The sequence below is a fragment of the Brugia malayi genome (assembly GCF_000002995.4).
Source record: "Brugia malayi strain FR3 genome assembly, contig: Bm_v4_Chr1_scaffold_001, whole genome shotgun sequence".
Classification (NCBI taxonomy): Eukaryota; Metazoa; Nematoda; class Chromadorea; order Rhabditida; family Onchocercidae; genus Brugia; species Brugia malayi.
Genome location: NW_025062475.1, coordinates 10,477,821 through 10,494,822, shown reverse-complemented (window position 1 = coordinate 10,494,822; position 17,002 = coordinate 10,477,821). Strand labels below are relative to the sequence as shown.

At 28.2% G+C, this 17,002-nt stretch overlaps 2 protein-coding genes across 2 annotated transcripts; one reads left to right on the top strand and one right to left on the bottom strand.

The window, feature by feature from the left end:
- Positions 1-303: 303 nt before the first annotated feature.
- On the bottom strand, positions 304-6,861 carry Bma-mfsd-6 (Uncharacterized protein; the record flags this gene model as incomplete). The annotated part of the gene is made up of 13 exons (XM_001897434.1): positions 304-452; positions 763-900; positions 1,139-1,300; positions 1,516-1,612; positions 1,961-2,074; positions 2,525-2,668; positions 2,906-3,027; positions 3,225-3,408; positions 3,792-3,902; positions 4,506-4,592; positions 5,016-5,107; positions 5,531-5,747; positions 6,565-6,861. 13 exons carry the CDS (start codon positions 6,859-6,861, stop codon positions 304-306), a joined length of 1,914 nt encoding a protein of 637 aa, XP_001897469.1.
- A 959-nt stretch (positions 6,862-7,820) lies between these two features.
- Bm17401 (Uncharacterized protein) lies at positions 7,821-10,808 on the top strand (the record flags this gene model as incomplete). Its single annotated transcript, XM_001897435.2, has 3 exons — positions 7,821-8,110; positions 10,094-10,170; positions 10,699-10,808. The coding sequence occupies 3 exons, from the start codon at positions 7,821-7,823 to the stop codon at positions 10,806-10,808; spliced, it is 477 nt and encodes a 158-aa protein (XP_001897470.2).
- Between the last annotated feature and the right edge of the window lie 6,194 nt (positions 10,809-17,002).

The following is a 17,002-nucleotide window of genomic DNA, read 5'->3' as shown; positions in this document are numbered from 1 at the left end:
TTTATTCGTAGCTGTGTTGCATTTAGTTGAAAAAAAGAAGAAATCATGCAAGTTAGATCATAAAAAATAAAAAAAAAAGCTGCGAATTAATTATTAAAAGCTCTTTTCTTTTTAATTTCTTATAAATATAATATTATTGTCTTAGATGTATTACATTTTTCTATGCTCATAATAAATAACACTGGAGAATAAGTTAAATGCACATCCGACACTAATACTACATTTCAGTGCGATAATAACAATAATAATGATAGTATAATAATGAATTAGTTAACCTCAAAAATTAGTTTAATTACTTAAATATTACTCATGAGACTTAACGTAACGATCATATGCTTCCTGGGTTGGATCACTGGTTTCGATGGTACCATAATTTGCATTTGTCACAGATGTTTGATTGAATGCATCGGTTAGTTTACTTTCACCATGATGCAGCGGTAACCCTTGAGGTGCTAGAAAAAGAATAATTATTAATGAATTTAAACAAGTAGGTATTCTGTTATTTTTTTATTTAATCTGTTGCATATCATTGAAAGCTTAAAAGGTAACAGTTATCTTTTCATTATCAGTTTGTTCTATTTTTATTGAATGACAACAAAATCGAAAGATTCTAATAATATTAATAATAAAAGATGATAATAATAGTAATAATAAATAATAATAATAATTAATAATGATAACCTTAAAAGAGCATAATAAATTCAAAATCAAAGGATTTCAAATCCAAATTGTAAATAAATTAAAAAATAAAATAAATCGTACCAACAGGCATGTCATCATCATCGTCAAATTCATGACTGTATTTAATATTATCATATTTAAGCAATCGATTCATTCCATAATGTATGCTTAATACAAGTATTGCAATTATTGAATAAATCTGAAATGTTAGCCGTGTACCTGAAATATAGATTAATTAATATGTAAATTTGACAACTTAAATTAGAATATATTACTAGCAATAAAGACTGAAATTATAATATTAAGACTGCAGTTTTATTAGATGATTATTATTGTCACATTTAACAATACTTTTAATTTCTTTGATAAGATTTTTGGAAAAAATTTTTTTGAATTAAAAAAAAAATATAGAAAAATCATTCTATAAAGTCAATAAATAATGTATATAACATATTACCGACAGATTTAATAATGCAACCGCCAATAATACTCCCAAATCCTTTTCCAATGCCATGATAAAGGAGCATTAGAACAGTTTGCGCTGTTCGTTTCAGTTGAGATGGCGCAATTAGTGAAATGTATGATGATGCAGATGCCCATGTTGTTGCTAAAGTTAAGCCTGAAAATTTTAATTTCAGTATCTCTTCATTTTATGAATTATGAAAAAAAAAAAAAACTTTTCAGACTTTATGATGCGATTGTTTCATTTAAAATTTAGTTAACCGCACAATATAATATGAAAATTTACGTTAATTAATGAATTTAAAAGAATATGTAAGACAACTTTTAATTAAATGTATTGACATTTCAAAAAAAAAAAAAAAAGGAGATAACCTTGCAATATTTGTAATGGAAGTACCATCCATGGATTTGTGAGTAAACTAATTATGAAGAAACGAATTACATTAACTAATAAACAAATATTTATCAGCTGTAATTGAAGCAATTAGAGTGGCAATGTTTTGTAAAATTGTTCAAAAAGATACGATAGCATTTTTCGGAATTATTGTTTAAATTTATGATTATGATAATTATTATATGAATTATTGATGAAAAACTAATGTTATCTTAGTATTTTTCATCATTTTTTTTTCTCATAATTTTATTTTTTTTATTTTATTTTTTTCTCATTATTCTTTTATCTCATTTATTTTTATTTAAATTTTATTTTATTCTTTTTATTGATTCATTTGTTGTAGTCAAATTATTATCATATTTTAATGATTTCTTGCTAATATTTTGTCGTCTTCTTTTAATCAATGCTGTTTGTTTATTTTACCTTAACATGGCCAAATTTATTGATCAAATGAAAGCAATAAAAATGGGCGGTAATTTCGGTTCCATGGTTGACAACTGATGCAAAACCAAATAAAATAGGTGAACCACCAAAGTCCTGCAATAATTGTTCAATGTTTCAACTAAACTAATTAAATTATTAGTGCAGTTTAGTAGTGAAACACAAAAATTTGTAAACAATAATAGTAGTATTGTCAAATAACGAAAATTTCGTGATTTTTCCAGTATCCATAAGGCATATTTACTGTATAAATGACGTAGACGTCGATTTTCACGCAACTTCACGCTACAAATTAAATGGCTTTTCGTGTACACTGATGATTAGAAAAATTATTGCAGATAAAATTTCACATTATAACTGATTTCACTTTTGTCTCCAATATCTTTTAATACTATATTAAAAAATATATTTGAGTAAAAACAGATAAAAATATGTTTGAGCTTTGTCTAATAAATAAACATCAAATTTTTGGAAAAATTATTTTTCCGAATGTTTTTTTCTTTAATTTTTTTTTTTTTAAAGGAACGAAAAATTTGTTCTTCGAACTTGTAGATGCCAGAAGAGAAAAGCGAAAATGATTCCGGCACCAAAACCGATCGTTGTAACCGCCAATAGATAAAATGCCGCATGGCCACGAAACAATGCTTTGATAGTTGGAATCCATTGCGCATTACCTTCCGAATGTTCCAACTTCAATGAGATATGATAACGCAGATAAGAAATTAATGACAAAAAAAAATTGAATAATTTATTTTTGGACAATAAAAATTGATAAATGGAAGTAATGGGTGATGGACAGTTTTTAAATTTATTCTTGAAACAATTTAAAAATTATAAATGAGGAAAAAAATCGAAAAATTAAGAAGTAAACAAAAAATCTAAAAAATTGGTCCTTTTTCTTGATCTTGAATAAAACTTAAAATATACCTGCAACTGCCTTACTCGAGCTTTTTCTGCCACTGCTGGAGCAATTTCATCAATTCGTGTTTCGATTACACTACAAGCTGCTTCATCCGGACGTTGTTCTTTACCAAAGCGAAATTGCGTGGCTCAAAAAAATTCAGTGAAATTTTTATGAATTTTAATGGCATTTTGCAAAAAAAAAAAAGAAAAAAAAAATGAAATTTACAATCCAAATTATGATTTAAAAAATTACTGAGAAAAGGTAAACAGTTCTACTATTCTTCCATTCATTTCTTTTTCTTTCATTAAAATTTCATTAGATTGCAATTTCTGTTTTTTTTACCAACAAGCATTGCAGCAAGCATAAACAGTGAATATGCGACAAAGCATAATGTATAGTTCTTTTCGGTAGTATTCTTCGTTGGACACGGATGATTCCGGAAGGTTTCCGAATAATCTAGACCAATGCCCATAATAAACATTGCCAAACCCCAGCCAAAACTTCCAAAAAGCCGAATTGTACCAAACTACAAGAAAGAAAGAAAAAATTAAAACTTTTCAATATATATATATATATATATGTGTGTGAAATAATTAATAATTAGGGTGAAAAATTTTTTTGAAACAAAAAGGAAGAAAGTTGAGGGCGAAAATTTAATTCCATTTAATAAAGATGTCAATTAATAAAAAATGGATGTTTTGAGAAATATGATGCCAATTTCAGATTTATTTAAAACATTTCATAGTAGAAATTACAGTATTCATTTTGATTTTTTATATTTTTCAAGGAAATAAATCTAGTGTACTTTAAATTATCATAAAAATTTCTGTATATGTCATTGGTAACACATTAGTAGTTACTTATAAATATAGTAAAGAATAAAATTCTAAAAGAAAAATAGTGTAATACCTGTTTTGGATTATCGGATACATAAGTTAATGTGACGCTATCCGCTAAAGCAAGACTTGGTGAACTAAAAAATTCACCCAAAATGACAAGCAGCAGTAGAAGAAGAAAAACCTAAAAATCGTTCCACATAACTTATATTTCATGATAATTCGAATTGAAAAAAAGAAAGATATTAAATTTTGATTTTAAATCAATTTTTTTCCTTTTGCTTAGTTTCTTTGCAAAATGACATTAAAAAAAAAACAATAGATAATTGAATTATTTTAGAGAGAAAATTTTTTGACAATTAATTTTTAAATGTAAAATTTATGACCTTTTTTTAAGAAAACCTTTCTAACAATCTTTAAGAAAATTTCTTTCATTATTTAGGAACAACATAGTTTCTATAGGTAATAAATACATGTAATTTCATAAATTTTGAAACAGATTTTAGGAAAAAATAATTGGAAGAAGAGATAAAAGTACGAATGAAGAAGAAGGAAAGACAAACATAAAGGAAAAAAATGAAATGGAAGGATTATATCATCTTCTTTGCAATAAAAAATTATGAGAATTACTCGAATTAATGATAATTTTTTTCAAACTATTTAAGTAATTCAATAAGACCAATTTAATTACTAACTTTTTTTTTACTCTTTTGTCTTCATTTCAATCTATTAATTCATTACCATAGCAAATATCAATGTATTACTGTAACGAAAATAGTACACTTACTTGCTCCACAGCTGGTTTACGGTAAACTCGTGTACTGTGTGGTGGACTAACTAAAACACCGTACAAGTCTTCATCATAATTGCATACCTGTAATAGATGTAAACTCAAGCAAAGGTTTAAACTACTTAGTAATCAAAGGCAACTCTGTTTATTCTGCTAATTATCGCATAAACTTATTTGTTGTCAATAAAATAAATACCAAATTGGCTCACCAAACTAAGCTGTAATCTTATGAAAAATGAATTGAAGTGTTTCTTGTTATTATTGTAAGTATAAGATACAATTTACTGTGTAACATATGCCAAGCTTATCAGTATTAATTTATTGGTATTTGAATTAAAATATCCCAGAAATACACGCATCAATTTGTAATTAATTTTCTTTTTCATTAGTATAATAGAATAAATTTTGTAAAAATTTAAACAATTTTACAGACTGTAATAAAATACATTGCAAAAAATTTATCGTATATGTGACATAACTCTGATATGTGAGATAATCGCTGGTTACCTGATCTTTTGTTAAAGCAAGCGGTGAAAGACCCGGTACAACATCATCTTCCTTGTTGTAGGAGCTTAGATCAATAATTGTCTCGAGGATAGCTACAAATAAATAATTCTTTTTTAAGAATAAATTTTTTCAAAATTTTGAAAAGAAGCTGAAATTAAGCAAACAAAGCAAAAAATCGAAAAGCAAAAAGAAACTGTTATAAATTTTATTAAATTAAATATGTTATGAAATCATAGTCAATTAATTCCGATTAAAATATTGCTTAAATCGATAAAATAAAAAGCGATCTGATTGTTGACGCATTTATTTAGGTGTAAATAATGCATAGCTGAAATGAGAAAGTTCTCTATTTTACTAATAAAGGATTTATATAACTAGTTCTATAAAGTTAATTCATTTTAAGACTTAAATTTAACAAAATCTGTAAATATTTTTCAAATTTAATCTATTATTATATCACATGAATTTGTGCTTCTTTTGTTTTTGATGGATATCAATATTTTTCAGTTACTTACGAGGGGCACTCCGTTTTTTTCGGCCAATTCCGGTTGCTTTTTTCAGATAACCCAATGCGCCACCTCGAATAGTTTGTCCAGCCGGTTCAAGGTAAAAACACTTTGTAGTTACATTTACTGGCTTTACCACACAATATGGTGTCAACGGTTGGACAAATCCAATGGCTAATGTTGATATGATAAATGAAGCTAATGAAAATTCCAGAAGTAATTTTCCCTGCAGTTAAAGAAAAAAAAACTTTTCTGTTTTCAAATGAACTTTGTTATTTATCTTCTTTCAAATTCTTGATAGTTGAAAAATCCGTTAAGTTGCTAAAATCAAAATTTAATTTGGGGTTTTAAAATTGAAATTCATTTTTTTCTCAGTATGAATGTTTTTTGTTTCATGGCATATTTTGACGATAAGTGAGAAATTCATATTGATAACTGAAAATTTGACTGAAAATTTGTATGTCAATATTTATATTGAAATTTAACCAAGAAAAAAAGTTCGTAAAGTTCAATTTTTTTTTCAGAGAAAACAAAAAAAAAAAAAAAAAAGCAAGAAAGAAATCGGAAGAAAGAAATTGAAAATTAGTAAAATTGCATTATTTAGTAATTAAATTTTGAGAGACAGAAGTTGAAGCACTGATCAATAAAGAATTTTCGATATTAAGGAAATGACGAGGATAATGAAATACTTCAAGTACTTAATGGAAAAGGACTTAGTCAAGAAATATCATTTCTCAATAGACATGTGCTGAAGAAAAATGTTAGTTAAAAACAACCGCAAAAAAAAAAAAAATTTATTGCAAATTATTTCAAATATAGTCGGAGCATTTCACGCTAGCACTAATCTTAAAGTAAATCTCTCTCAATGTCCTTTCATTATATTATTTTTTTATATTATTATAATATTACTATAACATTATTATTATTATTGTTGTTATCGCTGTTATTATTATCATTGTTTATTGATTAACTTATTTTCTATCAAAGTAATTAATTAAAATAAGAATACCTGAATAAGACATTAAATATATTCATTTATTTACCTTCCTGAATTTATTGGCAAAACTGCTCCAAAACGGACGTGCGGCAAATTCAACCAGTGGTCGTGCACCGAGCAAAAAACCCGCCTGTGAGGCATTCATTCCTAGTTGCTTGAAATAAATAGCCAACAAAGGAAATAATGAGCCAAATGAAGCAAAATAAAAGATATAAAATAGCCTGGCGATAATCAGATCACGTTGGTACTCATAGCCAAAAATACGGATAACACGTGAAGTAGTAGTATTAGTATCAGTATCAGTATTAGTATTAAAATGATTATAACCGCCACTTTGTTCCATTTTTCTAACTTTGTTGTCGCTTTCTTTTTTCCTTCTTTCTTTTTCTTCGTTTTCGTTTTTTCTTCCCTTTTACTCAATTCATTTGATTATTATTAGCACAGAATATCCCAATATAAATATGAAAGCAAGCGATAGATAGATATATAGCTAGTCTAAACTTAACATTACCATTCATCGATTTTTGCGCATATTGAAAAGCATTTTGGCTTCTTCCCACTTTCTATCCTTTGGGCGGTAGTTTCGAAAAGATTTTTCTGGCCAAAGGTTTTATCCAATAAGAAATGAATGAAAGAGGAAAATTGAAATATGCATGATGTGGCATTTAAAGAGTAGAAGAAAGAGGAGGAAGAGGAAAACAGAAAAGGATAAAATGAATCTCCTCCTTGCTATTCTATGTTATGTTTGATTCGTCTTTTTCTTCTCCTAAATATTTTCTTCTGATGTTTTGCTAAAAGAAGTTTTGAAAAGAAAAGAAAAACGTAAAGCTTTAAAGCATAAAAGGGATGCTTACTGAGAAAAAGAGAAAAAGAAAAAAAAATCCTTCTGCACTTTTTCCAAAAATCAGAATGAAATTATTTCCGTTATAATTATAACTTTTTATTTATTTAAACTCCAACTATCAATGAAAAAAAAATATATATATCCCCAGGAAAGTTTATCATAAGTAAAAAAAAAAAAAAGAAAAAAGATGATTAGATGAAATATTTTGTTGGATGCATAAACGAAGGAGATATAAGACGAAAAAAAAAAAGGAAATGCACAACGTCTAGATTTCGGATTATATGAAAAACGAAAAACAGCTTAATCAATTTATTCGAAAATATATTATGCTAGCACTTTAGAAGAACTTCATTTCATTCATTTCTAATTTATGAATTTCATCCCTTTCCACAATACCTCAATGAATTCATTTAATAATTTATAAAGTAAATATTATAATGTAATGTAATTAATCGCTTATGACAGCATTTATCAGCAAAGGTTGCATCAAGATTGTTGGTGCTAAACATGACATCAAGATTGCTGGTGCTAAACATGACATCAAGATTGCTGGTGCTAAACATGACATCAAGATTGCTGGTGCTAAACATGACATCAAGATTGCTGGTGCTAAACAGGACATCAAGATTGTTGGTGCTAAACATGACATCAAGATTGTTGGTGCTAAACATGACATCAAGATTGCTGGTGCTGTCGGAAAAACTAAATTACAACAATCCGTAGACATTCCTTGGATAAATGTTCCAATGTTACGAAGAAATCATTTATCTAATATTCATCATCAATTTATCTGAGCTTACTTGCATTGTTATAAACAAAGAATACGTATTGGAATTTCACTAATTAGATTGTTTACAATTATCAGTTCTTTCATTATTTAGTTGAATTCGTTTGTTGTTTGTCTTTCCTTACTAACTGCAAATTCTATTAGAATTTCATGAGGGTAACAACACTTTGATTAGCTGACCTCTGCTGTGGTATTGTAATTCATGTGAGGAGTTATAACCTTAATTGGGTTAGATTTTTTTGGATTACACTCTTATAACTATCTCTACGTCAATAAAATGAAGATTGATCAAATGGAGCCTTCTTTATAAAGCAACAACTATTCGGTTTTGCAATCTATTCGAATTAGCCATATTTTACGATAACAATTATTTCTCGTCAAGGTGAAGTATGTTTGAAACGTTGTAATCTAACTTTATTAGATCGAAAACTTCCACATAAATTTAGACAGCAATAGGTGATCAAATTGCAGATTATCAATGAAATGATCAAATGTTTCGATTATTATACTGATATGCTCGAAAAAATTGTTCAAAAATGGCAGATCTCATCAGAGTACGACAATCGCAAAAAAAGAAAGTTGAAGGAAATAAAGCAAAAATGAATTCTTTTTGTACCAAAAATGGTTGAAAATTTAAGATACAAGGTATTTCAATTTAATAGCTAACGAAAGGTAAGCCATTATTACTCTAAAAATATATAGCGAAGGCTATAAAGTAATACTTCAAAAATAAGGAAGGAATTGGAGAGTTAACCTTAAATGGAAGGGTGGAAGCACAGTTACTACTTTCAACATTTAGTGGTGATTCAAGAATGTGGAGATAATTTTGGAGCAGCTGCAATGTAGCTAGCTTTTGATGATCAGATATTCAGAAACTGAATTACCTGATGTCTTGTCTTAAAGAGACTTAACTAACAGAGAAGTATGGCAGACCTTTCACATAACGAAGTCACTTTACCTTATCAACAAGGACCACTGAAAAAGGAAATTGTCACATTTATCCAACGCTTATGCTCCGTAAAGTGACTGCAAAAAATAGAAACTTTGTTGTTTTTTTTGAAACTTTCTTGTACTGTAATGGTTCGAATATAACAAATTTACATAGTTAGTAGCTTGCAGTAACGAGAATCTGGATTCCACTACTATCATAAATTTAGTCATCTAAGATAAAAGGTAAAGAAGTAATTCAACAAAGGGTATTAACGCTATTTGACGTTGGCTTACAATCATCCTTTGTATCGAAGCAATTAATGAGAAGGAGCGAAAAGAGAAAAATTGAAACTTTTATCATTTTGTAACAAAGTTCCAAAATCATGTTGGACTTCAGAAGTAAAAATTTGGAATCCAAAATTACAACTACTTGTTAATTACTTAACAGAAAAACTCCAACTAATTAAATCAAGCCATCATGATTCTCCACGTATGACATCTCAAGAACAGCTAGACGTGATAGGAGTTCACTACTTCTTTGATTTCATGTTGCCAAATCAAAATGATGTAAGGCTTTACGTAATCCTTGCAAAAGTTTGTCCTACAATAACTTGGACATTGTTATATCATTATGATAACGACCAAATCAAATTTGATAACGCATCTGTCCAAACTAAATCAATGAATGTAAACAGTGTCACTACAACTCCAGAAATAAATCATTTCTGGAAACTAGAACTCATAGGTATTCAGGAACAATCTAGTACTCATAATGACGAACAAGCGCTGAAGTATTTCAAAGAAACTATTATTAAACAAAACAATACCTTAGCCTTGGAAAGATTCAAATGTTAGTCTAAATGATAAATATTAATTAGACGCTTGGAATAAATAAGTAAAAACGATAAAGAAAAGTGGAGATCTCTGATGACGTGAACAGATGTAAAGGAACTGCCACGAGAGCAAACGTAACTCCATGTCATCACAAATACATCAACTTGGCCTATTCTGCAGCCATATGGCTATACGCGTAGCCATGGCATTCAAAGAATTCAAATGTCTTCGATATTTCCGAATTGCACCAATTAAAGGTAACACTATACTCTCCGATCAGAATTATTTGCAATATTTATTATATGGAGTAAAAGCAGCTCATTTTGTAATAAATCAATTTAGAGCTCAACAATATCGGTCATTTTATGGTCAGATTCTAAGTGTGCACTACAGTGAGTCGAGAGTAGCTCTCAACTGCTACAGAACTTTGTACAAAATCGAGTAGAAGAAATAAGAACAGCAACAAAGGGATTCTCTCCGACAAAACTTGGAAAATAAGGATCAATAAAAAATTGTATGGACTCTTAAGTCCAAATCTCATGGCTAAAATCTTTATTAACAATAAAAGGTCAAGTTACAACAGATGATTACAAATTAGCTAGAAAGATATTGATTAGACAAGCGCAACTGGAAGAAATAAATCAATGGATAAAGGAAATTGCTATTTGAAATCCAAAAGGTGATTGGACATAATTGAACTTTTCATACAAAAACAGCACGAGGAACTATATCATACCGGAATTGCCCATACTTTCGAAATCGAGAACAGAATTCTAGAACCTAAGGTAGAACAGAAATTAAGCGAGTATTGAACAAATGTATGGGTTCTCCCGGTCACGTCGAATCTTCCGGACTCGAATCATATGCTCTCGATTATTCACAAAGTTTGGATTAGATTATATAGGTCTTTTTTCTATCAGACTGAAACTGTCATAATTAAAAATGGCTGATTCTTTTTATATTCCAATTAGTTTCCCAGACCATTGCGGAACAAATTAAAAGATTTCCTAGCAAATAAAGGAATGAATGATTCGGAAGAACACTGTACCAACAGTTTCACAGAGTGGAAGAGTTTATGAGAATAATTCGAAAAGTCAAGAACTAATGAGAAAAGCCATTGGAAGTTCTCTTTTTTGTTATATCTGGCAGAGCAATCTCTCTCAGAAGAACTGAAAATTGCATTACCACCATGGAACATTTAAAGAAGAACAAATTTTTCACGGATAATTGAAATTAAGCGCAAAAAGAAGTGTTACGTTAGTAGGACAACAGCTCCCCAAATTAGTATAACTGCCATCGTTTGTATATTACACAACAAAACCGCCGTACAAAGAGTGCCATAAGCATTCCGAAAATGTGAATTTGTGATTGTGATATGAAGTGATAAGCCATTGCTGATAATAATATCCCTTCCCTCTTCTCTCTCCCTTCCCCCCCCCCCCCCCCCAAAAAAAAAAAAAAAAAAAAACTGATACAAGTGATTTATTTATGAATGATCTCATAAAAACTTTAAAAAAGTTCAATGTTCTTCACATATAAAAGGATAAACGAAAATCAAATTTACTAAAAAGCAAAAATCGAATTTATTCCGGTAATATAAAGTAATATTAAAGTATGTCTTTACATTGAATTCAACGAATGTCATTAAAATTTTCAAAATCAAAAACCAATCAAGAAATCGGAAAGAAATGATTGATTCAAAAAAAAGAAAAAAAAAAAAGTTCTACACAACGAAAATTGAATTTAGATTTACGGTATGACACAAAAATGAAGTAAATCCATATGTACAAATAAATAATTCATTGCTTTTTTGGCAGACTTTTTATTAATTTTAAAATCTTGAAGGGAAATGCAGCACTGATTTGAATTCCTTTCAGACTTCTTACATTCAATGTAATTTATCAATAATAAGTTTACAAGATTACACTGATCGATCGTTGAATACAATTTAATAATACACTCATTGATTTTTCAACTTAGAATAAGTTAATATTAACAATGCATATATTGAAATAATATTTTTTTAAATTTTAGATTATAAATGGATGAATTTATGCATAAACTTTAGTAAAAATAAGGATGAATGAATGGCTGAAGGAAAAGTATGAAAACTTTAAGTATTATTATGTCAAAAGATGAGAGACTGAGGTAAGAATAAAAGCACACTGAGAGTTTCTGATGCCATTTATCGCAATTTATACAGTTTTAACATTCACATCCAAATATCATAATTTTATTTCAATCCAACATTAGCAAATTAAATTTCAAAATTATTAATTTTTTAATTTTCCATTAAAGCAGGTGGTCATTATTGCTTAACTGAAAAATCCTTGTCATCTCTCAATAAACAAATTGAAAAACTGCATTTTAATTATGTGCTGGATGTTATTACATTACAAATAGGTACGTATTTTTCATTTCAAAACCACTTCACTCTTTCACTAAAGTCGTTAATGACTTGCGAGAAAATATTTAAAGTTGGAATTTTTAAGCGATATAAAATGGTTGGCTGAGTTTTACGGTCCAACTAGTGCTTATAATCTGGAATTAATTAACTCTGCATCGTTCCATGTTTTGTCCGTAAATCCCTTACTTGATAGTTGATAGTCATTTCAAGTGGTTTAAGTCTTCGTTCCGTGTCTGTGTGTGTATTTCAGTAGTATATCGAATATTTATTTGTAGTTAAATCATCATACGAGGTGTTCATCTACTAATATTTCATTCTCCATGTAATCTTGTTTACATATATTGCGTTGAAATTCTTTGAAAACAATAAAAACTTAAAATCCAGCATTTCAAATATTTAGTCACATCTAGGCTACTCTTGGGCTATTTCCTAGCATTTATATTTTTACTTCAATGAATTGAGATTTCGAGAATTTTAGATTAGAGATTTCGTTGTTCGTCGTACATAATCAATAGATAAACAAATATCAACAGTGATCATATCAGTAGTGATCAAAAAAACCACAGCAAATTGGCCATCTTAGATTTTCTACTATTAATTTTAAAAACTAAATCATTTCACTAATTTTCAGAATAGCTTTTTAGTGTGTATATTCTATTGATTTTAAAATAACTTTAACCCAAATATGAATCAATTTATTTCAGATCAAGTATATAAGAATTCATTGTGAAAAGAAGAAAAACAACAACAGGAAATGATCCGTATACGAAAAGTTCAGGTATGAATCTATTGCATGTTCAGGTGTGAATCTATTGCATGTTCAGGTATTTATTGAGTTTATTGAGGATTTAGTCGAAGAGAAACGACGAATGTAAGTATATATCGAGGATAGATGGTGTAGTAGAAGACCGATTGATGCAAATTGAAATGAGCGTTTAATTAAGTGAGTGTCACATGAAAATGGCATTGTTCAATTACTTATTCACTTTATTTCAGTGTATTTTGATAAAATCATTGTTGAACGGATGAAACAGACAGTTACCATCAAAAATGTGCAAATGTTGTCAAAGTCACTTCTAATGAAAAGGAAAATTTTGTATTGTTTATCATTATGATTTGAAAGAGTTTAAACAATGAAATTAGTCATTATTGAAATTACAGGTGGGTTGTGGTGCACGATTAGATCAACCCGAACGTTACCCAAAAAATATGTTTTGTCTCATGCAAAAATGCTGAAAGCACCCTTATGACATGAAACAAATAAGCTCAAATTGAAGGGCTTAAAGTTTTTAAATTTAAAAAAGAACTTAAATGGTAACTTAAGAAGTACTTTTTGAAGACTTAACTTTGCCTATATGCTCTGAGGTCCTGAAATAACTTCAAGAATGTGAAACTTTTCAAAGATTATTTGGAAGGTAAAGTAAGAAGAAAAAACAAAACAAAGATGACCGAATTAACAAACTATGAAAGATGAAAAAAATTTTGCTGAGGAATATTTGAAGAGAAATCGAAAAAATGAAAATAATTATTGAAATCAAAAAATTGTAAGGTAAAATTGCAAGATTGCGCGTAATTAATTATGGTTCGATGTCATCGACTACAGAAGAAAATCGATAAAATTATCCAAAAGACAAAATATCGAGAAGAATGGATGACTAATAAAGAATGCTCGGGAATTCGAGCAGATCTGCAATTGAAAATCTCTTAAAGCAAAGGAAGGATTGGTTCAACGAATAAAGTTCATCTCTGTAATCTTATTATTTCTTCTTTTCCAAGTTGATAGATTTTACAAAAGCTTAGAATAAATTATAGGAAGATATTAAATTTGCTGATAACGATTCTATTATTCATTGCAATCTAAGTGTTAAATGAAAATTTTTACAATTAGAAGATTGAAGATTTCAGTGCTTTCAGTACTTCGGTAATCAAACAAAATTAAATTTCATTTATGCAATAACCTAATATTTTTTTTGTTGTACAAATGTATAAATGATATTTGTCAAAATATTATCTTTCCCATTGATGCTGAATGAATGAATGAATGATTTCTTTGCTTGCATATCGTCTATTTTACATTATTTTTTAGAAATATTTTTTTTTTCATATTTAACAATAAATTTTTAAGAACTAAAACCAAGTAGAATGATAAGACAAATAAGAATGGTCACAAAAAAACGAATTGCAAAAACCGTATCCAGAATACTGAAATTATTCTTCGGTTCAGTTATTGACATCTGCCATCAAAGAAAGGGAGTTATTTATTATTTTAAGGACTGTCAGAGTGTCACTGAATTCTTTTTGGTTTTTAATTCATCTGATATACAGTGTTAGCTTTTGTATTAAAATTAGTTTGCATTAATTAAGGAGTGTACTACTGAACCGTTGCGCTTCTCGGTTAAATATGATTTGAGGAATCTTAGAGATCTCATAAATATACCTGAAAGCAGTTTTACCTGAAGGCATTTATTTGAAGGATTGATGATAAGTAAATCTTCAGTGTGACACTATGAGTGTGTAAAAATTTAATTGCAGGGTTGGAGTTAAGATAAAAAGTCTAAAGGAAAATTGAAACAAACTGTCAAAACATGAAAGATTTGATTTTAGGCAAAAAGTCTTTCATTTTATCGATGAGTTCAAGTTAATTGACTTCAAGCATAATAATTTCAAATAATAATTATTCATATCAGCGCTCACTGAAAACCCATAATCATAGGCATACGAAGTGACAGGGATTTATTGATTTTTTCTTATCAAAACTTTAAGGGGGGGAAAGGTCAGAAATTCAAAGTTTATTTTCAAAAAGATTAAGAAAAGAAATGAAAAAGTTTTTGATGTGATTATATGTTTAACATTGGAATTTTCATAATCAAACTAATAGATTAATTTAAAAAATAAGCAAAGAGAAGAATAGTAATGATTAGATCTTTCTAGAACTGATATGATCATGTGAAAAGATCACTGAAGTATGATTGTCCGTATCATAGATTGAAGCAGAAAATGAACAAAATTAATTTTAGATTACTCAGGATATCAAGAGATAAAAAATTGATTAATTGTGCGGCGAAAATAATCGATTAAAGGGATTATTTCTTCATCTGATAATTTTTCATTCATTTATTAGCGATATATTTCTGCTCTAAATTAAATATATAAATTTGGAAAAAATATTAGGAACTTAACAGGTGGGTATTTTTCGCAGCTAAAATGATTTTTTTGTCGGATCGATTGATATAATATATTCGACACATAATTATGCCGGAGTATTGCAATGAATGAAAGTTTAAATTTCAAGTGTAAAAATTATTTGGATATGTGAGCAAATTACACTCTAAAATTTTCAGTGAAATTTTTGTTAGCAGTGTATCACCTGGCATTAGTCATAATAAAGGACGAAAAAGTAATAATTTAAGGTTTCTGAAAAAAGCAGTGCTATTGATACCATAATTTGCATAAATTATAGATCAAAGTAATTAAGATATTTGAACTGTCTGCTTGCATCATAATTTTGCATTCAGTTTTTTGCACATCATAATTTTGCATTTTCCTTCCGGATCCGTAACTTTCCTTCGGATTCGCTTAATGTTGTTATCGTTGACATATTCCTTAATCCATAGAACAGAAACTTTCTTTCCCAGATGATAAAAGTGACGCCAATTAAAGGTTAGAATAACAAATCTGTAATATTGTATGACTATTTCCATACTGACACATTGTCACCTATTGCAAGAAACAGAAAAAAATTTTTTGAACGATTTAAACATGTCTTTCTAGCACTTCAAAGCCATCACTTCTAAAATAATATTTAATTAGAGAAGCAACGAATAAGAAAGATTTAATCATTTTGAAATATTTCTTAACTAAAATTTGAGATTTCTACCATTCAATTTTTTTCTGTTTTGTTACCATTTGTGCTTCCAATTTTCTTATAATAATTTGAATTAAATGAAAAAAAAAAATCAAAAATAACAAATCTAATTATTTCTTGGGAGACAAAAGTGAACGTCAAAAAATTTTTTCTATAACTTTTAAATTTCACATAGACATTGGCAATTGAAATACATTCAAAACTAATTAGTTTTTCAGGTGCATCCAAAAGTTCAAAAATAGAATCTGAAAGACTTTTCAGTTTTATTTCTTATTACTAATCAATTCATTAAATGGCTCATCTTTTCATGATACTATTCAATGTAATAATACTAACAGATTTACTGATACAGGTAATAATCATCGCTTTTATCAGTTGAGTTAATCAGTTGAAATGAAACGAAGGAAAAAATACCTCACTTTATTGAATTAGTAATGAAATTTCTTACCCTTCTAAAGCATGTGCCATTTCCCAAGAAATTGTACACACCATAAATACTACCCACTTATTAGTTGATAAGTAATCACCGAAAAAAAAGATAATGGAAGATACAATTATCACAATTCCAATAATAAAAGTCTGAAATTTTAGCAATAAATTTTATTTATCTTAAAACGTAAATTAGATATTAAATTTAAAAATCAGATTTTATAGAGTTAAAATATCATTAAGAAATTTGATGCTATAAGGTCATTTAAATGAAACAAGTTGTCTTAGCAACATTAAAAGAGGTGTCGATATACAATTTACTTATACGCGATACTTATTACTTACACTTGGCTAACTTTTCATATAAAATTTCTAATTTTTAATTTTG